General features: G+C 38.7%; 3 protein-coding genes across 6 annotated transcripts; 1 reads left to right on the plus strand and 2 right to left on the minus strand.

Annotated features, from left to right (window-relative positions):
• The first annotated feature begins 4,905 nt into the window (after positions 1–4,905).
• slc25a4 (solute carrier family 25 member 4) lies at positions 4,906–7,130 on the plus strand. Its single transcript, XM_085459228.1, has 4 exons — positions 4,906–5,123; positions 5,785–6,271; positions 6,356–6,496; positions 6,613–7,130. Exons 1-4 carry the CDS (start codon positions 5,013–5,015, stop codon positions 6,771–6,773), a joined length of 900 nt encoding a protein of 299 aa, XP_085315354.1. The 5' UTR covers positions 4,906–5,012; the 3' UTR covers positions 6,774–7,130.
• A 341-nt stretch (positions 7,131–7,471) lies between these two features.
• cfap97 (cilia and flagella associated protein 97) lies at positions 7,472–16,987 on the minus strand. 3 transcript variants are annotated; one of them, XM_085459224.1, is made up of 5 exons: positions 16,802–16,987; positions 13,862–14,795; positions 12,520–12,800; positions 8,709–8,871; positions 7,472–7,983 (listed from the first exon to the last, which is right to left on the minus strand). In XM_085459224.1, exons 2-5 carry the CDS (start codon positions 14,772–14,774, stop codon positions 7,877–7,879), a joined length of 1,464 nt encoding a protein of 487 aa, XP_085315350.1. In that variant the 5' UTR covers positions 14,775–14,795; positions 16,802–16,987; the 3' UTR covers positions 7,472–7,876. The 3 variants fall into 3 exon arrangements, with proteins under 3 accessions (XP_085315350.1, XP_085315349.1, XP_085315351.1); XM_085459223.1 differs by having other exon boundaries at positions 7,472–7,986; positions 16,802–16,986; XM_085459225.1 differs by lacking the exon at positions 7,472–7,983 and adding an exon at positions 12,298–12,370 and having other exon boundaries at positions 8,806–8,871.
• Positions 16,988–18,286: 1,299 nt separating this feature from the next.
• On the minus strand, positions 18,287–25,259 carry ufsp2 (ufm1-specific peptidase 2). Of its 2 annotated transcripts, XM_085459226.1 has the most exons (12): positions 25,142–25,258; positions 24,861–24,942; positions 23,303–23,486; positions 22,451–22,517; positions 21,862–22,016; positions 21,570–21,762; positions 21,172–21,318; positions 20,913–21,077; positions 20,681–20,805; positions 20,523–20,599; positions 19,788–19,912; positions 18,287–19,692 (listed from the first exon to the last, which is right to left on the minus strand). In XM_085459226.1, the coding sequence occupies exons 1-12, from the start codon at positions 25,142–25,144 to the stop codon at positions 19,606–19,608; spliced, it is 1,410 nt and encodes a 469-aa protein (XP_085315352.1). In that variant the 5' UTR covers positions 25,145–25,258; the 3' UTR covers positions 18,287–19,605. The 2 variants fall into 2 exon arrangements, with proteins under 2 accessions (XP_085315352.1, XP_085315353.1); XM_085459227.1 differs by lacking the exon at positions 18,287–19,692 and having other exon boundaries at positions 19,848–19,912; positions 20,523–20,595; positions 25,142–25,259.
• Between the last annotated feature and the right edge of the window lie 1,283 nt (positions 25,260–26,542).

The following is a 26,542-nucleotide window of genomic DNA, read 5'->3' on the forward strand; positions in this document are numbered from 1 at the left end:
AGAGAAGTCAGAAAGTGTTAAGAGATGCACAGAAACTCGGTTTGGTTCGGTTCGGTTTATATGAAAGGTTTTTCTTTTTTAACCTGTGTACATGAGAGGTCAAAGTATCTTGGAAAACTAAGCGACTGTGGTTGGTGAATACTGTAAATCAAAATAACACAAACATTAATGTTTACAATGTTTTGGACGAAACACTAATACTGTCAAGGCAGCGCAGGAGGTTTGCAGCAGTTTTTGTTGCATTGTGGCAAAATTAAATTAAATCCTCCAGACAGAAGAAACCTACGCTGCTGAGTTCTGACCTTCATATGAGTGGTTTTAACCCTGTCTGACATTCATAATCTCCATTCTCATCGTGCCTCAAATAGACAATAGGGGCTCAGGGGAATTAAAAAAAAGAAAAGAAAAACATGCCTGCTTCTTAACAGATAAAATCAGTGACTGTATTAGTGTAAGAGTGGTGTGTAACGGCTCTGTGTATGCGTGTTCTCGGAGCGGTGGGAGGGGGTTAACTGTCTGACACCTGCAGCTCTTCATACTCAAAATGCAAATCCAAACTCAACCCCCACCCTGGGTGACCCCTCCCTCAATCTAAAATCCAAGGTTACTGAGCAACGACTTTTGCAAACCTAGATTAGATTTAAATAATAGCACAAAAAGAGGTTTGACAGCAGTAAAGGCAACGTTAAACTGCTTCTCTAGAATTATAATGAGATCACTTCAGATAATATTCACAGCTCATATGAAGACCTGTAGACTTTGAAAATCCTTGAAGATGACGAGTCATAAGAACATTTTTAGAAACAAAAAATCTCTCTTTGAATATTAGGTTATATTAGGTCATCCAAAACTCCCTCAGTGCACATCATCTTCAATTAACAGAAGATGACTGATGCAGTGGATCAAGATATAGTTTCATTTCAAGAATACTTTCCAAAAGTAGCCTTTAATAATCCCATTAAATGAGGCTGTCTGCTGTAACTCAGGATAAAGATGCCTTAGAAGACAATGATGTAAACTAAAAAAGCCAGGTTTGAGTCTGTGCACTTGTAACTGCAAAAACTCCAACATTTGCTCACTCAAAAGCAGGTGCAAGTCCCGGTGCCAGCCAGCATCTGCCTTACCGAAGTGCTCAAGTGAACAAGATGCTGAATCCCTAACTAGAAATAAGGTCACAGGCCTGCAGCTGAGCCTGACCTCTGACCTGGGTGGTGGGAGGGGGGGGCAAATAAAGTGGTGCATTATTTTCATTGTTGTGTGGTAAGTAAATAAGGAAAAGCACCTGTTTTACTGAGCGCACAAGTTGCACTCTGGAGGCGTTAGTGATGCTCTGGTGTGCAATTCAGCTCTCTGGTGCCACCCAGTGACTTCTTTTAATTCAAAAGTCAGCAGCAGGGAAAAGGGGAAGGACCACAACCAGGGGACCCTCCAGATAAACATTTAACACAGTTAAAAAGTTAAAGATGAAAAACATTGTTTCCCCCATTCTATAAATAAGAGCTTCAGCAAATATGGTTTTTGATAATGAACTAAATAGATAAATAATAATAATATTGTCTCCATGGTGTTAGATATACTACCATGAAGAATCTGTTTCTACGTCTAACATACACACATATACATACAGACTGAGTGTAAATGTAGGAATAATGAGTTTTGTAGTCTTACAACGGGGTTACTGATGCTATCCTGACAGGAGACGCCTTGTAGCGTCAAGTTGGCTGTGAATCTAAACAGTCAATAAGCGCCACCAAGTGGCCACAAGGTGGTAGTTAGTTATAGGCATATTCTTAGAGTGTTAACAAGAACAAAGCATTTCAGGACGGGGGGACGGCAACTCAAACATTTATCAGAAATAAAATCTGTGCAGAAACACTAACATTGGGCACGATTTTCAGAATCCTATTCCAAATTTATTATGTGAAAAGTGGAGCTGCATAAGACTTTAAATATAATTTTGTGTTAGATAGTTGCTTTGCAAAGTGGAAAAAAAACAACCTTATTTATGCTTTTAACTTCAGTAAAAGTTACAAACCTACTGAAGTATTATAATAGTGCACAAGTTGCTTCAGCAATCAGTGGTGTATATATGTCGGTGCAGTGGTTTAGGACTGTTACCTCGCAACAAGAAGGTCCTGGGTTTGAACACTGTGCGGAATTTGTATGTCCTTCTTGCTTGAACTTGTCATAAAGGCCTAGTGTAGTTTGTAAATTTTTAAATTAATGTTATTGAACTTCTGTGCAGTGAATCTGGTATTGCCCTGGCTTATTGAACAGAAAGTAAGTCTTTGGGGAAAATATGTGAATGGGGTAATTTTGGAACACTATAGAGAACATGATACTCTGGTTGGTTAACATTTGCTCGGCAACCCCTCAGTGGAACAAATCCAGGTTGGCCAGTTTACCTGTTTTCAGGTAAGTTCATATCATCTCTTATGCAACAAGAAAAAATGACCTAAAACTATATTTTTGCTTTTTGACAAGTGGTATGCATTACTTAGAGAGTTACCCTAACCACAGAGAGTTAGGGTTAGGTGGGGCCATAGAGGTGGAGCAAGATTACATCAGTGGCTCTGCAGTGAATAACCTCTCCTCCCTACTAACAAAGCTGGACAAGTGACATTTTGAAATGACTACAGGGAGTGCAGAATTATTAGGCAAGTTGTATTTTTGAGGAATAATTTCATTATTGAACAACAACCATGTTCTCAATGAACCCAAAAAACTCATTAATATCAAAGCTGAATGTTTTTGGAAGTAGTTTTTAGTTTGTTTTTAGTTTTAGCTATTTTAGGGGGATATCTGTGTGTGCAGGTGACTATTACTGTGCATAATTATTAGGCAACTCAACAAAAAACAAATATATACCCATTTCAATTATTTATTTTTTACCAGTGACGCCAATATAACATCTCCACATTCACAAATATACATTTCTGACATTCAAAAACAAATCAGCGACCAATATAGCCACCTTTCTTTGCAAGGACACTCAAAAGCCTGCCATCCATGGATTCTGTCAGTGTTTTGATCTGTTCACCATCAACATTGCGTGCAGCAGCAACCACAGCCTCCCAGACACTGTTCAGAGAGGTGCACTGTTTTCCCTCCTTGTAAATCTCACATTTGATGATGGACCACAGGTTCTCAATGGGGTTCAGATCAGGTGAACAAGGTGGCCATGTCATTAGTTTTTCTTCTTTTATACCCTTTCTTGCCAGCCACGCTGTGGAGTACTTGGACGCGTGTGATGGAGCATTGTCCTGCATGAAAATCATGTTTTTCTTGAAGGATGCAGACTTCTTCCTGTACCACTGCTTGAAGAAGGTGTCTTCCAGAAACTGGCAGTAGGACTGGGAGTTGAGCTTGACTCCATCCTCAACCCAAAAAGGCCCCACAAGCTCATCTTTGATGATACCAGCCCAAACCAGGACTCCACCTCCACCTTGCTGGCGTCTGAGTCGGACTGGAGCTCTCTGCCCTTTACCAATCCAGCCACGGGCCCATCCATCTGGCCCATCAAGACTCACTCTCATTTCATCAGTCCATAAAACCTTAGAAAAACCAGTCTTGAGATATTTCTTGGCCCAGTCTTGACGTTTCAGCTTGTGTGTCTTGTTCAGTGGTGGTCGTCTTTCAGCCTTTCTTACCTTGGCCATGTCTCTGAGTATTGCACACCTTGTGCTTTTGGGCACTCCAGTGATGTTGCAGCTCTGAAATATGGCCAAACTGGTGGCAAGTGGCATCTTGGCAGCTGCACGCTTGACTTTTCTCAGTTCATGGGCAGTTATTTTGCGCCTTGGTTTTTCCACACGCTTCTTGCGACCCTGTTGACTATTTTGAATGAAACGCTTGATTGTTCGATGATCATGCTTCAGAAGCTTTGCAATTTTGAGACTGCTGCATCCCTCTGCAAGATATCTCACTATTTTTGACTTTTCTGAGCTTGTCAAGTCCTTCTTTTGACCCATTTTGCCAAAGGAAAGGACGTTGCCTAATAATTATGCACACCTGATATAGGGTGTTGATGTCATTAGACCACACCCCTTCTCATTACAGAGATGCACATCACCTAATATGCTTAATTGGTAGTAGGCTTTCGAGCCTATACAGCTTGGAGTAAGACAACATGCATGAAGAGGATGATGTGGACAAAATACTCATTTGCCTAATAATTCTGCACTCCCTGTATTTATCATAAATGAATATGCGACAAAACTGCCAGTGTGATGATACAAAAATCATTCTAATCTTCTTCTTTTTTTCAGTAAATATGTGTTCCATCCACTTGCCCTGTCCTAGAACAGATTGTATTTAGATAGATAGATAGATAGATAGATAGATAGATAGATAGATAGATAGATAGATAGATAGATAGATAGATAGATAGAAATCTCTTTTATGTTCTTTTAGGTTTCCCGAGGCCTTAGCAACTGGAGTCATTGGATAAAAATTACACCATGAGATTTACAGATTTACAGAGTACACAGCTCTCTGTAAATGTCATACTGGGGTTGAAGTCATGATACACATTTAATACGCTATGAAATTTAATTGTTACCTTAATATTATTCTAATAAAGACAGATTTTTTTTTCAGTTTTCTGGAAACTCAATAAACCCCACAAGTGTGTGTAGACAGAATGCAAAAGCTGTTCTCCAGTCGGACTTTAGATAAAGGACTTCTCCATCATAAGGATTAGTGACATCTGACTTTTAATAATTATCAAATTACACACATTGTGTCCTTTAAACGTCCCCGGGTAGGCCGACTCTTGACTTCAGAAACATGGCGCACGAGTTGAACTTTAACCTCGGAAATTTATTCGGCCTCGTTTATCTGTTCGACCAACTGTAAATCCATCACTCAAGATTCTCGCGATAATTGCCCCGCATATATTAAGACACATGGGGGTTGCCTCGTCCACTTGGAGAAGCGTAGGGTTTCCTTGAGGATCTTGGCCACTTTTGGAAAAGTCAGAAGTCTCGGATCTCCACAAGAAACAACCAATCATGTCGGACGCGGTGACTAGTTTTATGAAAGACTTTTTGGCCGGTGGCATCGCCGCTGCCATCTCCAAAACAGCTGTCGCTCCCATTGAGAGAGTCAAGCTGTTGCTGCAGGTAAAATGACTGAACCAACTGCTGCCTCTGGCACGGTCGCATGTCTGCGTAAAGCGTGCGTAATTGTGGGGCTTCTGCGATAACTCAAACACAAAATGCAACACAAGAATTGTTTTTCAAGAAAGAAATGGCCCTTTGGACTCATTTGGTCTCGTGCGTAATGCCAGTGGGCACGTGGTCATGGATTGATGTGGAAATAGTTTTACGCGCCAAGTTACGCAGAATTCTTCTGGTGACAGTAAGGGTGGCAAGCCCTCCTAATAAGCGTTGCAGAAAAACGACCATAAGTAGCTAGTTCATCATGCTGTTTGTGCTTTTATTAAGTTAATTAATCCTTTATTATTACAGATGACCGCTGCAATAGTCAGTGAAAGTGGACTGCTAAATTTAACTTGAAGTGTGTAATCTAATACACAGTGAGGTCTCAAGTGACAGGAGTGTGCCTCTGCTGGGCCTACAACTACATGATGTCTGTCCGGAGAATATTAAACATAGTAGTCTAAGATTATGTAAATACCAAAATGATGTATTTAAAATTAAAATTTTGCTCAAATATTGCATACTATTTAGAAAAAATGGTCCCTGTCGTGTCAAGGTTTACATTTACATGGAACTATGGCACACGTGTGTCCAATACAGAACTTTTATGCTTTGTTTGCAGGTCCAGCATGCCAGCAAGCAGATCACAGCAGAAACACAGTACAAGGGAATCATTGACTGTGTGGTTAGAATCCCCAAGGAACAGGGCTTCATTTCTTTCTGGAGAGGCAACCTGGCCAATGTCATCCGTTACTTCCCAACCCAAGCCCTCAACTTCGCCTTCAAAGACAAGTACAAGAAGATCTTCCTCGGTGGCGTGGATCAAAAAAAACAATTCTGGCGTTACTTCGCTGGCAACCTGGCATCTGGTGGTGCCGCTGGTGCGACTTCGCTCTGTTTCGTGTATCCTCTCGACTTCGCCAGAACGAGGCTGGCTGCAGACATCGGCAAGGGCACAGCAGAGAGAGAGTTCACTGGTCTTGGAAACTGTATTGCCAAGATCTTCAAAACCGATGGGCTCAAGGGTCTTTACCTCGGATTCAACGTGTCAGTGCAGGGTATTATTATCTACAGAGCGGCCTACTTTGGATGCTTCGACACGGCTAAAGGTGCGCACAGCTGTTACACTAGAATGTATTAACAGTGTACATGTGCATTTTACACGTGGGTGACTTAACTTGTGCTTCTTATAGGTATGCTGCCAGATCCCAAGAACACGCACATCATCGTCAGCTGGATGATCGCCCAAACCGTCACTGCTGTAGCTGGTCTCATCTCATACCCCTTCGATACAGTCAGACGTCGTATGATGATGCAGTCTGGACGCAAAGGAGGTGAAACCATGTTCGATTCGTTTGGCCCAGTTATTGCACAGTTATTAAGCATTCATGTGAGGGCATTATGCAACATTATTCATGTCCGTTGTCTTCTTCTCTTTTTATTTCCAAAGCTGACATCATGTACAAGGGCACAATCGACTGCTGGAAGAAAATCATCAAGGACGAGGGACCAAAAGCCTTCTTCAAAGGTGCCTGGTCTAACGTGATCAGAGGCATGGGTGGTGCCTTTGTGCTGGTGCTTTACGATGAGTTCAAGAAGTTTGCATACTAAACTTTCAACCAATCCCCAAGGAAACCCTTTACTTTGTTTAAGTCTTATTTCTGGTGATACAGTGATAACAGCTTGGTGAATTTACAGTGTGGGCGTCTACAGTATGACAGCCCAGGTAAGGAGGGTGGGTGAACCAAAAGTGTATATATCCCATCTAGGACATGCCAACAGGCAGTCGTTCAGTAAAAGTCAAGCAGGTGGAGATTTTGTGATGACGCACATGATGATGTCACTTCAGGTCATGCTTCCCATGTTAGTAAGTTTGTGAAGCAAGTTGAGGAGACCCATGTGTTATGCTGTGACCACTCTGATCCTCATAAATTATTTTATTAAGAATAAAAACGTATTATTCTAACAGTCCAGTCTTTTTGATGAATGCACTGTTGTCACAGTCTTGTTGGTTTTCATATTAGATTTTCTGTTTAACTCCCCACATGGACACCAAGCCAACATACACAATGCTTCAGAAGTGAAGCAGCAAAGTGCGACTTTTCAATGTATTATTTACACCCATTTTTTTCTGCTGTCCCATCGATTGTCTTCCATGATAAAAGCTAATAAATGCATCTTCCAGCAAGAATGATTTGAACAAAACTTGCATCTTTAAAGATGCAAAACAGTACACTGTTAATTGGTGGGAAAACAGCTTTAGTTAACAGGAAACAGAATAAATATAAACAAGTAAACCTTTAAATAACTTAAAAACACAATTTTTTGTGTATCCCATTTAATCAAGCAATGTAAAAAAAAAAGGTTACATTTATAGGAACTGAAATTCAGTCATAATAAACAATAATTTGTACATTTATACCTTCAACAAAACAATATCTTCTGCTTGTGCAGCTAACTTCGGTACTGCGACACTGCTGTGGAAGCCACACATACCATATTTCAGATTCAAAGAAAATGTTTATAATGGATAAGCATGGTTACACGAAAATCACTGAAGAGTTGATTAAGCCAGATGAAAGTATGCTGAACACATTTACGTGACAAGAACCTTTGAGCTTTGTTCCTTTTTTAATATTTTGCGATGCAAAGATATCAACTGAATATGGATAACAGAAACCAGATTTTAGCAGATTAAATGTTAAACAGCGCTCTCAGCACCATGCTGCCCGCGCTACACCTGGTTTTTTTGACCTGGGTGAAGGTCTGCTGCTGGAGTCAGTGGAGGGGAGTGATGCCCTGGAGTTGACTGACCTGGGACCTGCTGAGTGGATAACAGAAACATGCTCTCTGATTACAGGCTTATCATTACAGTTTAATCATAAAATAGCACAACTTTAAAAACCATTATTACACTGCTAAGAAAATATGTACATATTTGAAATTGTATTTAAAAACAATCAGGCAAACACACACACACACACGTGTTTTATGACAGTTGGAATCTGTTATTGGTTAATTATTTCAAATGTTATTTTAACACCAGGAAGCAACAATGAAACACAAACATTAAAAAGACAAAAAGGTGTTAAGAGGAGAAACAGTTTGTCAGTTACTGAGCCATGAAATTCATTTCATAGCAGTGTTAAGAGCTGCTTTTTACAGTCTTCTCGTTCTCTTTAATCCAGTCTTTGCAACCATCTGGAGATAAATTTGCAGCCGTCAGTTTGACATGAGTGCGTACCACATGCTAATGCCTTTTTCTACCTTAATTAATGCAACACAAGCAAATAACAGCAGGCTTCTCCAAATGTCTCCCCACACACACTCCTGCAGGTGGTGTGCTCGTTGAACAAAAACACTGAGGTCTGCATGCAAAGGTTTTTTATTTATTATTAATATTCTGTAGCTGTGCTTTAATTGCAGTATGACAAACTGTAACTGGAGGAGCATATAGCATGTACTAGAAGGTACATATCTGTTATCTAAACCAAAGTACTTAAAATTAAAATTGTTGGAAAACAACCAAAGATGTAAGACACCAACCGGAGGTAGTCCTGCTGCTAGATCGATCTTTCTTTGTGGTGGACCTGCAGATGGGAAATGAAGAACCTCCCAGGTATCCGGCTTGGCGCTGATAGTCTGCCAGTTGCTCTGAGCGCCTCAGGCCAGGTGTGGGCTTCACAGACTCCAGCCTCTTCAGGAAAGCCTGAGAGGAATAGAAAGATTCTTACCTCATTAATACTCCAAAAATACTGTAAAAGTAAACTGTTCCCCCACCACTGTGGGAGGTAACTACATTTCAAACTCAAATTTTGGTACTGGACCTAAGGTACTGACAGAAAAAAATACACACAGTTTGTAATATTGTATGTGATATAGACCAATGATGCCAAATATACGTCCCATCAGGCCCACTGATGTTTAGTGTAATCAACTTGTGAAGGTTTTTGTTTGTTTTTTGTTGTTGTTTTTTTAAACATTAAGTCAGTGAGATTGTTTCTTTGAAGTGCTTAACAAAAGTATTAGACCACCACCCAATGTTAGGGTTATGCCAAAGCTGCCTGAAATTAACTACTGTATTGGCAAAATACTTTTTTTATGTTTAGGTAATGGTTAGATCAACATCAAGCTGGTGTGCAAGCTCTTTAATTAAAATAACATTTTTAAGTCTAAAATATAATAATTATTTTTCATGAACTTTTAAATTTACCATTTTACAAAAAAAGCTGAAACAAATAGTAAAGTACATGATTATTTTTTCATTAACAAGCTAAATTACCATTTGTTTGGGGTTTTTTGCAATACTCAGCAGAAAAAGTTGAATATTAGGCTTGATTCATTTCAGACTTCTTTGAGAAGTCTAGTCTGCTGTTTCTGTATTAAACATTAATTCAGTGAATTGAGCAATTTTAAGTTTTAAACAGGTTTTCGACAGATTTCTAAAATATTTGTGTTCTTTGTTTTTAGGTGGTCAAACAGTTTAAGTGCTGTATGTCCACTTTAGATGAAACCGGGGTGACACTCTTGAGCTAACCCATATGGAAAAGATATATATAAATCTTACAAAGTTTGTATCTGTCTTGTGTGAAACTTGTATGAAAAGCATATAAGTGTGAAAACAGATATAAGATCCCTTGAAAAATTATATAATGAAACTTGTATGTTTTGGATACTTACTAAAACAATGTATGAAAGTAATGCGAAAGTGGCCACTTTCATGAGTAATCACATATAAGTTTTTACTATTTCTTTTCCGTAGTTTAAACTACGCAGCACAGTTACAGTAAATATAGATAAAACAACCTGAAATGAACACCGTGCAAAAGAAATATATGGTAAGAGTTTATTTTTTTAAATATTTTTTTAAATATTACTTTTTTATTATTTGATTTGACTGGTTTGATTATATTCATTCTTGCTCTTGGCTAGAATGAATACATAAAAAAACAGCACATACACTAAGATGTATTTTAAAACAATCTACCTCTTAAAAATAAGTCACTATTTTATTAAATAAGTCAAATTTACCAGTCAACAATTTACCAACTGCTGTGCACCAGGACTTTGCGAAAGGTACACAGCAACCCCAACAAAACAGCATGAAGCAAATCAGTGTAGACAAGTGGCTAAATGTCACGCATGCACTCCCACACGCAGGGTCTGCTGTAATCTCTCAGTGAACAAAAGCTCCATATGAAGCAGTGTGATGAGGAAAAAGCTCAAGCATCACCAGACCTTCGTGCTGAAGATCAAAAGTCTTCCAGAGGGCATGAAAAGGCACTGCAGGCTTCTAAATACAGCCAGAATTACCACCTACTATATTTTTAATGTTTGCATTACAGGAGACATCTTCAATGAAAATGTACCCATTGTATTATCATTATTATTATTATTGTTATTATTAGTGTATATAATTTCTTTGAAAGAATACTATGTGTAGAGGGTAAACTAGCACTTGAAATACACAGAAGTGGTACTACTTGTGGTTGCCAGAGGTGTCTTACATGTGTGATGTGTGGGGTGTATACACTGATCACACGGGCAGATTCAATTACTAATCTCTAAGAATAGAGAAGGCGAAAACCACTCCTGACGCAGAGAGATGGGCTCAAGAGAGAGGACAGTCTGTTCTTAAAACCATAGAAACATTCTGGCTTATAGCAGCAACATTAGGGATCAATTTAAAAAATATATAATCATTATTACAGGAACACATGAGTAGAAAAGAAGTCAGGTTTTCACTTAGTAACACCAGTGCCTTGGCTGGCTACCAATAATTAATATGTCTTTACTTCCCCATCTCCTCTTTTGAAACTGTGCTGCATGTAGACATAAAAAATGTTGCCAAGATAAGTCAATATATGGGATGAGAGACTAAAGCGGCAGAGACTGAACTCTGTCAAATGTCAGTCTGCGGCACTGCTGCTGGCTGCCACCTGCTGCCATCTGTCCAAGTCTTTCCATGTACGTTTGCAGAGGTGGCACTCTTGGACTGACGCTAAACTCAAATCAAAACATCTCTATTCTTTATTCTCTCTATTCTGTTCTCTACTTAAAGTATTTATGAGGAAACTTCTTTTTTTTTTCATAAAATGTTTTCTTTATGTTTCTTCAATAGTTTACTAAAGGCAACGTAAAAAACATAAAAAAAAAGAGTAAATAATTAAAAAGTAGGATGCAATACAGTAACATGTAGACTGGTTTTCAAGGAAGTTACCAACTTGAGTAACAAGTCTAGTGGGAAAAGTCAACTTCTATAGTTACATGTTGTATTTACAGTCTCTTTAAGAATTTAAAATACAGTAAGAAAAGATTGTTTTTAGAACAGGAACCCAAAAAGACTTATTTAGACGTCCCCTAACAAAAAATAATGCCACTCTGACCCTATCTAGCAAACTAAAAGTCATTTTTATTCTATTAATTTCACACCTATAGACGTTTAGATCCAACAAGAAAAGAAATATAATTATTACATTTGAATTATGAAACCTCAAAACCAGTCCTAAGGTTTCTGTTTGGGACTTTTCTGACTTACATCTTAACTTTTGAGTGATTTACATATTATTAACCTACACGATCTCTCGCAGAGTGACAAGCCTGTTCACAGCAACATTAAATCTCTCTGCTCTTTTTGATATCCACTCATGTTAATAATTATCTTTCTTAGTTTTGAGAACTTCTGTTAGGGGTGTTGTTCTTTACAGTATTTCTCCTCAAAACCATATTGAAGAAAGTTGCTTTCAACCATAAGCATTTTGAGATATTTGAAAAACTAGATAAGAAAATACATTTTCTTATCTTTTCTAAAAATTTGTTGAAGAAAAACAAACATGAAAGCAATATAACAATGCTATTATAGCAGCTAATGCTGCTGTGCAATTGAAAGTCAATTCAAAAACATGTTACACTAGCAAAAGTTGATTGAGAGGGAAGAACAGTTAGATGTACCCCGCCTCTTGCCCTATGACAGCTGGGATAGGCCCCAGTGCCCCCGCGACCCCGAAAAGGATAAGCGGAAGAGAATGGATGGATGGATAAATATATTTATATGATTGAAAACTGGAATTTCTTTCTACAGATTATAAGTATACTGCAAGGACACAGGAGTAATTTTTTCCCCAACATTACATACTAGAATTAGTTGGGGGGGAATCATCCAATTCAATACATTAGTGGGTGAAGAGTTGTCGCCTGGTGAAACTCTTCTGTTGTTTGCAAAAGACAAAGAAACACAAAAGCAAATTAATTTCTTACTCAGTTTATCACAAATGTTTCTCTTGCTATTAAGACCGCCTATTATCAAAACAATTAAGCAAATCAAGGATTGAGTTTTGACCCAAGAAGTGAAACTTACCAGGTTCTCCCGCTCAATCCGTTGCTGTTCTCGTTGCCTGTTCACTGCACTGTGAGTGAGGCGAATTCGAGGAGAGTTACTTTTCCCGTGGCTTTTCTTCACTGGTGCGCTTCCCGATCTGGGACCCGGAGAGAGGCGAGACAGCTCGCGAAGTAGTCGCTGATTCTCTAAATCAATGCGCCGAACCTCCTCATTGCTGAAGGAGTAGTTTTTCCTGTTTCTCCCTCCAGGATAGTGGAAGACCAGTTTTCTTCCAAGCTGACTTTCTAAATTGAGAGAGCCTGAAAGGAAAAACAAACAGTTGTATCATAATTTGAGTTTCACATTTTGTGCTAGTGGTGGAAAATGTTCTGTTGTACTGATGCTCAGGTCAAACATCAGTACATCAGAACATCCTCTGCAAACAGCTAAAAACGCATCTTTTTCCAACTTGTTTTTGAGTCTTTGTTTTTTAGGTTTTAGCATTTTTGTTGTGAATTTCTCTGTATAAATAAAATTGTACTTACTTCTGCTGCTTATATAAGTTTGGGTTCTTTGATATGAAAAACTGAATTTTTGAAGAGCCATATTCTTGAGCTACATTTCTGCAACCTCCATCATGTACATTTTGAAAAGTCACAAATAAGTGAAGTGGAATCTTTTTGTGCACTTTATTTCTTCATCAGTGTTCAAAAGAGCTTGCTCTGCAATGTTAACCACACTCTGTGCAAACCCCTTCTGAGCTACATTTTGAAAAACAGCAGTATGTTGAAACTAAAAGAGAAAACCTTGAAAAAGATTTTTATGTGAAGCAGAATTCAACTAAAACTCACAAATCTTTGTGTGGACAACTGTTTTCATACACGTTACAATTACTTTGGGGAAAAAGCTGATTTACTGAACTCACGGAGGAGAAATAAACTTCTGTTTTAGAGAGAGAGAGAAGCTCATATAAAGCTTACACTACACTTACCAGCTAAAATCTTTAATGAAATGCATGTTGATGCAACAGTTCCTATTTTTCAGGTTTGGGACTGAAGTGTTTTTTTATACTTAGACTGCAATTTTAAGTGTAACAAATTTTTTATGTCATTTTCACCACATCAATGGACCTTTTTCATAGCCGCTATTCTGAAATGTGTTTGTAGGTTAATTATGGCCTTGTCCCTAGTAATGCATGCTGTCTCACTGGAATGAGTGTGGCGTAATAAAGGAAATGTTCCCATAATACCTTTAACCAATTAAACATCTATTTACACTTCTACGACATGTCAAAATGACTGCTGTGAAAAGAGGCCTAGGGCATAACTCCATGTGGGCTTAGAAATACAACTATTATAACGTAAAGCTCAACCATACTCACACTCATCCACATCCTGATCTGAGTCATCATCTTGTATGTTTCTAAGACCACTGGAGGGCACACTCTGCCGCGGCTGCTCCTCTTTATGACTTTCTTCTTCGACCTCTGTGACATTCAAGTCCAGTGACTGAAGAGGACTGGTGTCAGGTGAGGAGAGTGGGGTCACATCTGTCACTGAATCATCTGAGTCTGCCGTATGGAGAACAGGAAAATCACGAGGCCTTGCTGAGCCTACTCTGGTCCTTCTTATTCCTGGACATGAAGAAGAAGTTGCACTTGTTTTCGGGAGGGCAGGGGACTCTAAGCTGCTCTGGTGACTGCTACTGCTATAGGAGCCCTCAGAGTCTGCATCTGTGCTGGTCTCAGTCGATGAAAGAGAAGGACTCTCAGACCTGCTTGGAGGAGCTGAAGGACTTTGGTTGTGCAAATTTCTTATTACTTTTTTAGGAGATTGTTTATTTCTCCTTTTAGAGCTGGCACTGAATGGTAATGCTTCTCCTTTGGTCTCTTTTGGACTCTGAATGTAAACATCTGTATTATCTACCTCTTTGGCTTCAACCAGTAAAGCCATGAATGTTCTACTGGACCTTTTAGGTTCTAAATTGGCGCAATCTTCACTATCACTGCTTTCATTGCTGATTTTATCCGATGTAGTGGAAACGGATGATCTACTGCTCCTATTATAGGTCTCCGCTTGCTTTAGATGTTTTCTTGTCTGATCACTCCTTGATGACAGATCGCCACGATAATTCTCTCTGTGTTTTGCATGTAACTTATCATGTGCTTTTGAGATCTTCTTCTCAGCCTTCAAACCTTTCTCCACCTTATGTTCTGCATCTGTGCTGCTTTCAGCACAATCGCTGTCGAAAAACGAGTGATCCACTTCACCTTCCAGTTCACTGGGGTTGAACATGGCAATTTCCCCTCTGCACACCTGTAAGGATGTAATGTGAGATACCTAAATAGTAATTTTTTAACCCATTTATTTAACATAACAGCTAACAACTTAGCAAAACCTGCTAGAGTGACTGCTTTCAAAGACTGAAATGATTGGCCAGGTGTCCCTTTTTATGTTGGGTTGCACAGCATTTTTATCCTTTGTCCACTGTCCCACATATTGAGACAATGTTCCACATTTTATGTGGTTCTAGCTTACAAACATCCTCACAAGAAACGTGGTTTAAACAGACATGTGCAAACAAGGATCCATACTGAAATACAAAATAAAGGTTAAGAATTTTAAAGGTTTTTTGCAATATAAAACAGGTAACACTGCATAAATCCATGAAAACAAGAACAAGAACAATAGGACAGTCCAGTGAACTCAGTGAAAACACACGATGGAGAAATGTTGATATGCACAAGTTACAGAACTTGAATGCATTTCTAAAGAACTGAAGATCATCACTTCAAACTGCTGTATGATCATCAAGTGAAAGGAAATTGTGTGAGGATGTTCATTATCAACCCAGGAAACAGCAAGGCTCGAGCCTGCCATGAACTGGAAACTGTTCGATCACCAGTGCCACTGTCTACAGTGAAGAGAGTTTTACATGACCATGTACCAAATTTCCCCTTTTGAGACAATTAAAGGATTATTAGAGGGCACCAATGAAAAAAGACGCCCCTTTTACAACATCGAAACCTTCAAGTTCAACTATTATTTGCAGCTGCCCACAGGAATAAAATAAATGCCTTCTGGAGAAGAATTTTATGGTCAGATGAGACCAACACTGAGCTAGCTGGCTACAATGACAAGAGGAATGTTTGGTAGCATGAAGGTGAGGCTTTCAAACTGTAGTATCTGTCAAGTACTGTGGTGTTAGCATGATGCTCCGAGGCTGTTGTGCTGCCAGTAGTACTGCCACACTACACAAAGTGGATGGAATACTAAAGACAGAGGACTACCTCCAAATTCTTCAACTTCACCTCAAATCAGCAGCTAGAGGGTTCAAACTTGAACCATCTTGTTCCAGCAAGCTGAGCACACACTGGCTTGGATGAAGCAGGCTAACACTAAGCTTCATGAATGGCCTTCCAATTCAAAATTTGTGGACCATGCTTAAAAGCTGTGGTCTGATAAAGGAAACCAACCGGTTTGAATGAACTCTACTAACTCTGCCAAGAAGAGTGGTCAAATACACACCCAGAATTATGCCAGAAAGTTGCTGATGACTACCAAAGATGTGTGCTCCAGGCGCAACTTGCTAAGGGACAATTAACCAAATATTAGTAGGGGTGCATGTATACACTTGAGACTACATGTATACTTTTGACGATGTGTGGATTAGAGAATCCAAATTAAATTCAAACTTATGGACCCAATACTAAAGTAATTAAAGATGTAGCTGTACAATCATTCTACCCTGGAAAAAGAACAGTCCACAAAAATTAATTAAAAGCCCCAAATTACCAAGATATTCAGGCCAATGATGTGTATGTAATCCTTTGTGTCAGATACAGTAACGGTCAGTCAATAAAAGACATCTGCATAGTTTGTGCGTGTGTGTGTGTTTTTGTTGAGGTTAGATAATACATGTTATACTATCGTGTAGCTTTAGCAAGCTTTGTCACATATAAATAAAATCTTTGCCCCACATTTCGCTTGTTGGTCCCCCTAGAGTGGCCTCTTCAACACTTTTCCTCAGTGCAAAGACCGGGTTTCATTTAGCTTAAAGTGGCATAACAGCAAACTGTTGTGTAATCTATCCATCAGTGTGTAGCAAGCTCCAAAACACTAACACTATTGGTTATCTGTTTACCTACACTTTCAATCTCCATTACTACAATAATATAAAATGCGGTGGGTATAATGCTTTCACGTGTGTTTTAACCCATAAACAACACACGTTAAGCCTGGCAGTTAACTAACGTTAATAGTAACATCCAATTAGTTTAGTTTAGCTAACTTAAGCTCCAAGAATATCTTAGTTCTCTTACCCAACGAAAGAAGGCACGACACACCGTTTTCACGTTAGAATTAAGTTTCTTCTTAAGAAAGAATGTCAGGAATCTGAATAAATACAGAGCAAACCTGCAATAAAAACAAATTTAGCGTTAGCAGGCTAAAGCTGGAGTAACACGGTGCCTGGTAACTACGCAACGTCACTTCCTGGCAACGGTCGCCCTAGGAGATCTCTGCAGTAGTTAAGAGAAGCAGTCGACTCCAGCATTTTATCGCTATGAGGGTTATCAGAGTTTGATTATTTCATAAAAACAATAACAGCGAAAATTCAGCCGCTGATTTGCTAAATCCGATTATTTCAGTCAAAGTAAGTTAAACTGATCAAAAGTAAATTTATTTTTTGGTACTGAATCTAACAATAACTATTTGTGTTATATTTGAAGGTATTTGGGATAAAATTCAGTTAACATACAGTTTACAAAATGGTTTCTTATTGAGTAATATTAGGTAAACTTAATTTATATTGTATTATTTCTTTCTCATGATTTTGAGTGATAGAAAACATGCGCATTAACAAGACAAAACTGATGCAACTGATACACTGGGACAACAGAGTATATGACATATAATATACTTGAATTTGAATCACCTTTATTCCGATTTCTATCCTTTATTTATCGTTTGTTACTCTTCCTGCCCCTTGTATTTGTTTATGCGTGTCTACTTACTAAAATATGACTTAATACAATGATGTCTCTTCATGTTTTATATTTTTCACCTTTTTTTCTTGAGGTTATAAGTTTTGTTCTTTATAGACAATAAAAATTACTTTACTTCCTGCAATCTGGCCACTCAACTTACTGTCTGTTTTATGCAGAAAACAAACAAAAAGAGAGTTGCCCTGTGTTGTGTGTTTTTATCTTTGTGCACAAATTTCTAACCTACTTAAGAAACATGTCAAGAGACAGATACTGGAGACAAACAGATGGGAGGTCATTAAGTTTCTCCTGGGGATCCATTATACGACAGTAACTGCTCCCCCTAGTGCATCTCCATTACCAAGAAGAGGATTATCTGGAGGCGCGTCCCCTGAAATCACAATTTGTCATGGTTTTACTCTTAATAACATAATTAGACCAAGAAGTGACACACACTAATGAAATGCCGATGTCCTGGGACAATAGCACTCGGGGGGATCTGTTGTATAAACCTGTGACTGGTCACTGTCATATAATTTACATGCCAATGCAGGATGGGTAGAAATGAGGATTGAATAGGGGGGGTTTCTTTATTTGTCCCATACTCAGACAATGAAGGCATAAGTAACTGCAAATTTAGTATGAAAAAGATGAAAAAAGTTAATAAATCTCTGTTTTCTTTGAAAGAAAACCATCCATTTGACTGTGACACCTGGCTAATATTGGAACTTCAGTTACGAAGAAGGACCATTTTCCACAAATAACTTTTTCATTAACCATTTTTTTTTAAACACGAATACCTGCATATCCTACAAACTGAGGGTTAGTTTCAGTGAAATGTATTTTATTCATTAAAAACAGAGTTAATTTCTTTCTGTTTCAACTGTAACTTGTTTCCAAATGAATACAGAATACATATTTGTACAATGTGATGTAAGGTTTGTTCTTTAGTCGTCTTATGTAGGACTACACCAACTAATTATTTATCATATAAATAGTAATATTGTAGCACAGATTCAACAAGGTGCTGGCAACATTCCTGAGAGATTTTGGTTCATATCCTGGAAGTATTGATCAGAAGATTACACTGAGGTCATAAAAGGATGGACATGGTCAGCAGCAATGCTCCCCACACCATTACACCACCATCAGCCTGAACTATTGACATAAGGCAGGATGGAGCCATGATTTCATGCTATTTACACCAAATTCTGACCCTACCATCCAGATGTTGCAGCAGACATCAAACTCTTCAAACTTCTTTTTTCCAATTTTGGTGAGCCTGCATGAATTGTAGTTTCCTGTTCTTAATTGACAAAAGTGGCACCCAGTGTGGTCTTCTGCTGCTGCAATCCACCTGTTTCAAAGTTCAACACATAAAAGATGCTCTTCTGCATATCTTGGTTGTCAACGTAAAGCAGTTTGATCATTCTCTTCTGGCATCAGCAACATACTTTCACTCTGAGAACTGCCACTGACTGGATAATTTCTCTTTTTCAGACCGTTCTCTGTACTTGTCTGGCACTAACAATCATGGCATAAAATCACTTTAATCCCCTTTCCTCCCCATGCTGATGCTCAGTTTGAACTTAAACAGGTCGTCCTGTCCATGTCTACTTGCCAAAATACATTGAGTTGTTGCTATGCAACTTGCTGATTAGATATTTGTATTAACAAGTGGTTAAACAGGTATACCTAATAAAGTGACCAATGAGTGGTTTGCCCGTTATGGCATTTTAGCAAGGACTCCATCTTTCATGGTAGGTTCATATGTCCACCAGGAACAAAAGGCAATGAGAAAACTGTTTAACTGTTTGAAATGAAGTAAGATCAACGTATATAACTGAGCATAATTGATATAATTGATGAGCCTTTGTTATATTAAACCATGTCAAACAATGAAAGCACAGTAAACAACTATTTTCTTATTTCAGTACAAACATTACTTCCAACTGTAGCTGCAAGTTAATCATTTATGCAGGACTCAACCAAAACCAAAGCCTTTTACATACAGTAATAACACATTTTACTTCAGTTTGCAAAAGTTGACACGTGTTCATAAAGAAGGCGAGTTAGAGTGCTCCTCCATATTTCTGAACATGATTCACTGAAATGAGATCCATCTGGCAGGCTGAGGGAGCTCAGATGACCTTCGGCCTCTGAGGCAGACAAAGATTATAATACGCAGTTTGATCCCAAAAGTCAGGTCCTTTCCAGCCACACCAGCCCTGGAAATATAACAGCCACACCAAGATCAGCACAGTGTGTGGGAACCTGCTTTTCAGACTGAGAATTGCTGGCGGTGTGAATGCTTTTCCGTTACCTTGTCTGTGATAACCTGCAAGTCCTCTGCTCCAGTGTAATGAGGATCTAGGATGAGGTAGCGGATCTGCCCTGTGGTCTCACTCCAAGCCACACCCAGGATAGTGTGAGCTAAAACGCCTCCTCCTGCAACACAGAGCAAACAGCAATGTAAGTTTGAACAAGCTTTGTCTATGTTAGCTATCAACAGTACAGGCTTCTGAAAATAGTCAGCTCCCTCCTTTTCCAAATCCATAATCAATAGAATACAATAGAATACAATTCATATTTTTGGGCCAATTAGTAAAATTCTTAAGATGACTGTACGCACAAATCCTGGAAATGATAGCAGGCTCTGGTTTTCTTTGAGCTTTTGTGGTGATGTGACTTTAAAAAAAAATGTTTTAATGTTTATATGTGGTGTTTATAGTGAGTTTTATGTTGTCATGCACTGACAGCAAAATTCATGACAAATTTCCACTACTTTGTAATGGAAATGAAGTTTATTGATTATAATGAACTCCCTTCTTTACCAAATCCAAAATCAATAAGCTGCCAATTAAAACAAAACAAACAAAAAAATCCTGGGAATGATAGTGGGCTTCTGCTTCTCTTCGGGTTTTTGCGGTGAGGTAACTTTTCTATATTTGGATAATGAATTATAAAAATAAGGCTTATCATAAAAAATATCAAGAAAACAAAGTTTCTGTGAGGTCATAAAATTAATGTAACTGTAACAGTTTGAAAGTGAGCTCACCAATCATGACTGGAGTTCCTTCAGTGAGGAAGTGGTTGGCCAGTTCTCGGCCTTTGGACGCCAGCTCAGCTCCCTGACTACAGAGAAGGCAGATTAGTTGTCAGATATATTAAAATCATCCACAAACACATAATCATTCACAAGAAATGCAATCCCACCTCACAAACAGGATCTTGGAAGTGAGCCCAAGCAAATGACTCAGAACAGCCTGAACCTCAATGGATCCAATCCACTGACGTGACCCGACGAAGGATGCCTGCTTGTCTCCAACATCCACTAAAGCCTGGAAAGCAGAGAACCAGACAGCTTGGACATGTCTGATAACATTGTAAAAAAAAGAGGAAATGTGGGCATATCTTGTACTCTGATCATATTTTATAGGGCAACTACCTGCTGGATCTCCTTGTGAGTGGGCACAGGCAGCTCTACGTAACCCTGCTGCTGGAACCAAGAGCAGATAGTCTGCAGGGAGCGATAAGCACAGCCCCAGCCATTGTCATCTACACGGTCCTGCATGTAGTGGTGATAGCTGTAGATCCCCTGGACCAAATACACCTTGAGAAAAGAAAAAAAAAATCTTGCTGTGTTCATCTATTTCTGCAAATGAGCAGAATACTGTTAAGGATTTAAAATAAGTAATTAGATATACCTTTCCATTATCTAGGGTAGGGTGCGTGAGAGCCAGATGAGGGTTTCGGAGATAACCGTCTTTGTAGGGCTCATTGGGAAAGTGGTAAGCGTTGGCTCTTCTGAAGTAAGGCCTGTCATCTGGTAGCTCAAACTGCTGATGCAGCTCCTATTCAGACAAAATAAAGTTTCAAGGAAAGGTCATTCATTCTTTTTGTCCTTTCTTTAAACAAGAAAGCACAAGTTGAACTCATTGGGATTAATATGTCTATGATGATAGAAGTTCAGTCTGCGGTTCTTACTTTACTTTCCCAAAAAGTTGATTCTGTTCATCTGGACGGAGCTCTACATCCAGATGAAGTGAATCAACTTCTTGGGATTTCCTTACCTGGATGATTGAGCACATGTTAAGACACTAACCTTACGTTGTGCTACTAGCTGGCTGTCAGGCACTCCTACTGGATAAACCACAGTCACCAGTCCTTTTGGTTCTGGAAGGAGGAAGTGGACCGGTTCAGGAACAAGTAATGTCATTCCCTTCATGTTCTGAAGAGTCACTTTCTCCATCTCACACAACTGATGAGTTAGTGCCTCAATTAGCTGCTCGCAGGCACTGCAATACCAGAATAAAAAAACCCAAAAAGTAATATTACTGTAAGAGACGAGCTTTGGTTAGTGGTATGAAACCAGATGTTTTGTATAAAAGACATACTCCTTGATTGTATCGCTGCGGCCGGTGCAGACAACACAGTCTAGTGGAAGAGTCACACTCACAAAGTGGGATTTCAGAACTGTTTTGGTGAGGATGGGGGCTGAGAGGGGGCCTGGCTTTGTCACCTCCGTCATCAGACGAAGGTTTATGACACTCTGAAAGGGAATAAGAGTGAATTTATATTCACAGGTAAACGCAAACGCCATAAAGACAACTAGACATAAAAAAAACCGTTATGATGAGAGCTGAAACAATCAGCCAGTGGCATAGGTTCAAGTCGCATCTGCAGTGAACAGCAGGTTGACAAAGACAGAGCATGCCTGGCCTGTGGCAGCAGGACTGAGCCTGCTCTACTGTGTCAGCACTTTTATCATGTATTGTCACTGTGATATGGACTATTGTGACTAGACTGGATCAAAGCATCACACTGGGCTCAGGAAACAGTGCTATTTTCTCCTTTCTTTCTTTTATAAACAAAAATTGGTCAGATAATTTAAAAAAAAAAATCACTGTCAAACTGATTATAGTCTTTAATATGGCTCCATATTATTCACAGAACACAAAATATTGCTGATTATTCGATACGTACCGCCACCGAACTTTTTTTGCTTTTCTTTTTTGATGATTTTTTCCCAGAACTCTCTTGTTCGTCTGCCCTGAAATAAAAAACAAAACAACCCCCCCACCACACACACACACACTTTTCAATATAGCCCAATAAAATACAAAGAAACAGCAATGACAATAAAAGAGGTCCAGAACAATATAGGGAAACACACAAACACACATTTAAAACTATAAACCAAAACAGAGACTAAAACAGATGAGCGCAAATCAAAGTGTCAAACACATGAATGCATTTATTCCTATAAAGTTCGTAGTATGGAGTGCATAAAATGTATTACATGACCACAGATGTCTGAAATTTTACATAATATCTGAAATTTGCTGTGGGTGGCTGCAGCTCAGGGATAGTCTACTCTGAAGGTATCTGGTAGTTTGAAACCTGGCTGCTTCAGTCTGCATGCCAAAGTATCCTCGGGCAAGATACTAATACTAAATGTTCTACTTTAGCTTCGCATTTTTTATTTTTTTTACCTTCATCTATTCTGCTTTAGATTTTTTTTTTCATCGTGCCACTAAAAGATGCAGATCAATATGTCACTAAAGACTGTGTTCCTGTTGGTTAGTTGGTAGCAACAGTTTTAGTGTGTGGTAGTCGTCCTAAAATTTCAGACATTTTTTTTATAATTACATCCCAAATTATCTGTGGTCCACAACTCTGAACATCTCTCACTGTGCAACAAGGGACCACTGTTCATGAGCCACAATCAAAGATATTGTCTCAATTCTTGCATGTCAGTCAGCCTTCTTCTTACAAAATAAGATGAAGAATCTATTCAAGAGAGAAATAATGCACTGTAATAATGTCTGTACTTACTGTATCCATTGATGCATATCTTCACATAGTGTACTTGGAGTTATTTCTTCAGGTGTGGCATAAGCATCTTTGTTTGGCCATATAATAACAGGACTGTCGCTCACTGCCAGAACACAGGATTCAGATTTCACCTGGGAGCGAAGAGTCTCAAACGTTCTCGAGATGACATTTCGCACCAGCTGCTCTGTAAGAAGAAAATAGCGTTTCTCTTTAACATTCCTACAGCGTTAGGGTAATAGATTTGTATGGCTTGAGTTCTGGAATTTGCATTTGACCAGTTACTGCCACTCTGTTATAGAATTTACTGTTTCTAGTACACTAAACGGCTACACATGTATACATTTTACTTTAGTTAACTAAATATCTTCTAAATGAGGACATCCAAAGTAATGTTTGGGGGTTTTGTCTTAGAAGGCCATCATTACATCAAGCATGTATATTGAAATTATATTCCTGGTAATGTGGGTAAAGTTTGAAATAGCATTTAGTCTGACTCAATTATAGCAGGAAAAATGAATAGAAAAACTGCATTTTCTATAATCCACACGGGATCAAATATATAGATAGACCCCCACTAATATTTGGTTAAGTGTCACTTAGTGAGTTTCATCGTGGTACCCAACAACAAAATTCTGGCATAATTCTGTCTAGATATTTGACCACTCTTCTTGGCAGAATTGGTAGAGTTCATTTAAACTGGTTGGTTTCCTGGCACGGACGCAGATTTAAAGCATAATCCACAAATTTTCAATAGTCCTTCAGTTGAGCTTGAAGGTACCGATTTTGGAGCAAGGGCTTCTTTCTCAGTCTAAGCTGATGTAAAACTCTCTTCATTGTGGACAGTGACGCTAGTGTTCCAGCAGTTTCTAGTTCATAGGAAGTTTGAGCTTTGGTCGTTCCTGGGTTGTTCCTGAGCATCCTAACCAATTTCCTCTAATCTAAGGGTGATAGTTTGAGTCTTCTACCAGACCATGACAAAGTGGCGACATATGTAAATAACATGTAATTATGTACAGTTGTTTGAAGTGATGATTATGGAATCTGCAGTTGTTTAGAAGTGGCTCCATGAGACCTTCTCAGCTTGTGTAAATCTGTAATTCTCATTCTTAGATTTTCATGGAGCTCCTTTGACTTTCACAACTACAAAAAGAAACTACAATTTATTAATCAATCATGATCTCAAATGAGAAGGTAACAGGTTTTAGCCCCGTCAAGTTAAAATACATTTTAGAACCTTAATCTCCATTTATTTAAAAAAAAAAAAATGAAATGAGTGTATTTATTTATTTGAACTTCACACAGGGTTTGACTCTGTGTTTAGTAGAAAAAAACCCCCAAATAAATATGCGCACACACACAATTATTATTATTTTTAAGTCTTAAAAATGTGTGCTGTGCTCGGAAGACAGCACTTCCAAGAAATCATTAAAAGCCCCAAAATATCATGACATTCATGCGCGAGCTGAATGGATGCAAACCACTTACCACGACTGTGGATGTTTTAACTTTACGTGTGTGTACATTTAGACATATTGTTAAAAATCGTTTCTGAACACACCATCTGTGCTGTCCAGCTGACATCTGAACTCCAGCAGACCTTTGACACGAAGAACGGTCGCAGTCTCGGAGTCAACAACGACCTGATAGCACACAAAACGACAGAAGTCAGCGGCTGGTTGGGGAAATCATCTGACAACGATTGTAATTACTCTTTTAGCGTTACTGGCTAACTGCTAAGCCACGAACTGAAGAACCCACAAGATAGACTTACTCGTGGGTCTGAACACAGAGGAACACAGACACGACCTCGTTTCGATAACTTAATTTCAGCAACCTTACCATTTTGGAGTTCTCAGCCTAGCAAAGGAACTACACTGTTTATTGTCAGTTGTTTCTAAGCACTGGGGGCTGACATGTCTACTAAAGCAAAAGTTCAACGTGTCTCTGGTTGGGGCTTTCTATTGGGCCACACTGGCTCCGCCCATTTATGGTGCATTTATAGTAACTCGTAAGTTCGGGAACGTTTTCTAGATAGTTTGTCATACACGTCTTCACAATATTTCGTTTTCTTTTATCAGTTTTTTTCCCTTTTAAATTTAAAACGCCTATAAATGTATTGTATATTACCACCTATATCCTCCCGAGAACCGAGGAAAAGTGCATCTTCTAGTTGAACTTTTGTTGTGAAATGTGAATCCCCTGAGATTCACATTTACTGCATGGATTTTTGTAGTTCATCAGATAAGCAATCATATACTCAATAGTTTACAAAAAAATAATAATTAAAAAACCAACACCCAACATTAGTCTATCTACATCTGGGGTAAAATTAGCCAATAAGTAAATAAAGGCACTTATAATCCTCCTCAGTCCTCCCTTAGAGAACGCTAAATCTTGTGCTTAGTCTCTAATGCACACTTTACTCCATCTAATTAGTCTTGCTTCACTGCCCATGTTCCCCTTCTTATGCAACATTTGACACAATGTGTCAATATTCTTCTTCTTATTAATTTTGTTGAGATATTTATTTTGTATGGGTGTGTGTGACTGTGTGTGTGTGTGTGTGCAGGGGAGGAGGGTATTAAAAACAACAATAAGTGTTTTGTAACACTGTAAGTGCTCACAGTCAGACACACACAAAAAAAGGTTAAAATGTGTTTCTTGGTGCATTGCCAGTTTATCTCAGGATATTCATAAGAGCTATGTGAGTTAAGCCAGAAGTGTAAGTGTAGACAAGGCTTTTGATATTTTAAGTTGCTGTTATGCAGGCTTAAGTCATAAATTGTTCCAAACATCACTGCCAAAGCTCTTCTAGTCAAAGGCAAATAAATTAAATCAGCATCAAGGCTCGGCTTGCAGATAAATCAGATTTACACCCTCTGATTTATAAAATATAAAGGACAACTCTTCAGCCTAAGAATTATAAATTACAAGAATATCTGTAAAAAGGAGGATCTACTGAAAAAATATTCCCATTACAGACCTTTTCCACCCCATTTTAAATTGTATTAGCTATTCTTAGCTGCTATGTCAAAGTCAAATAGCACAAATACCACATGCCAGGAAGTGGGGTTGAAAATGAGGACAGTTTCAGGTCACTGATGTTTTGTCCTAACAATGCCTCTGGATAAAATCAAGTTTGTTAGGATTACTGGAAAACAGAGATGAAATGGTTCCTCTTGTACACGCATGCAAAGTCAGTTGTCTAAATCTAACAGAGTGTCAGATAAAATAAAATAA

This window comes from Copadichromis virginalis, linkage group LG6 (assembly GCF_057382275.1).
Source record: "Copadichromis virginalis isolate Kocher_CV1m ecotype Utaka linkage group LG6, C_Virginalis_male_GT1.1, whole genome shotgun sequence".
In the NCBI taxonomy this organism is placed as follows: domain Eukaryota; kingdom Metazoa; phylum Chordata; class Actinopteri; order Cichliformes; family Cichlidae; genus Copadichromis; species Copadichromis virginalis.

What these genes read in the sequence shown, in the direction of transcription:
- ufsp2 (XM_085459226.1), bottom strand. An exon ending in TCAGCTGGACAGCACAGATG is followed by an intron (nt 23,487 to 24,860) that starts GTGTGTTCAGAA and finishes TTCTTCTTACAG; the next exon opens with AGCAGCTGGTGCGAAATGTC. An exon ending in GATATGCATCAATGGATACA is followed by an intron (nt 22,518 to 23,302) that starts GTAAGTACAGAC and finishes TTTTTATTTCAG; the next exon opens with GGCAGACGAACAAGAGAGTT.
- cfap97 (XM_085459223.1), bottom strand. Translation starts at nt 14,774, where the DNA reads ATGTTCAACCCCAGTGAACTGGAAGGTGAAGTGGATCACTCGTTTTTC. An exon ending in AGATCAGGATGTGGATGAGT is followed by an intron (nt 12,801 to 13,861) that starts GTGAGTATGGTT and finishes TTTTCCTTTCAG; the next exon opens with GCTCTCTCAATTTAGAAAGT. An exon ending in GGATTGAGCGGGAGAACCTG is followed by an intron (nt 8,872 to 12,519) that starts GTAAGTTTCACT and finishes TATTCCTCTCAG; the next exon opens with GCTTTCCTGAAGAGGCTGGA.
- slc25a4 (XM_085459228.1), top strand. Translation starts at nt 5,013, where the DNA reads ATGTCGGACGCGGTGACTAGTTTTATGAAAGACTTTTTGGCCGGTGGC. An exon ending in GAGTCAAGCTGTTGCTGCAG is followed by an intron (nt 5,124 to 5,784) that starts GTAAAATGACTG and finishes CTTTGTTTGCAG; the next exon opens with GTCCAGCATGCCAGCAAGCA. An exon ending in GCAGTCTGGACGCAAAGGAG is followed by an intron (nt 6,497 to 6,612) that starts GTGAAACCATGT and finishes TTATTTCCAAAG; the next exon opens with CTGACATCATGTACAAGGGC.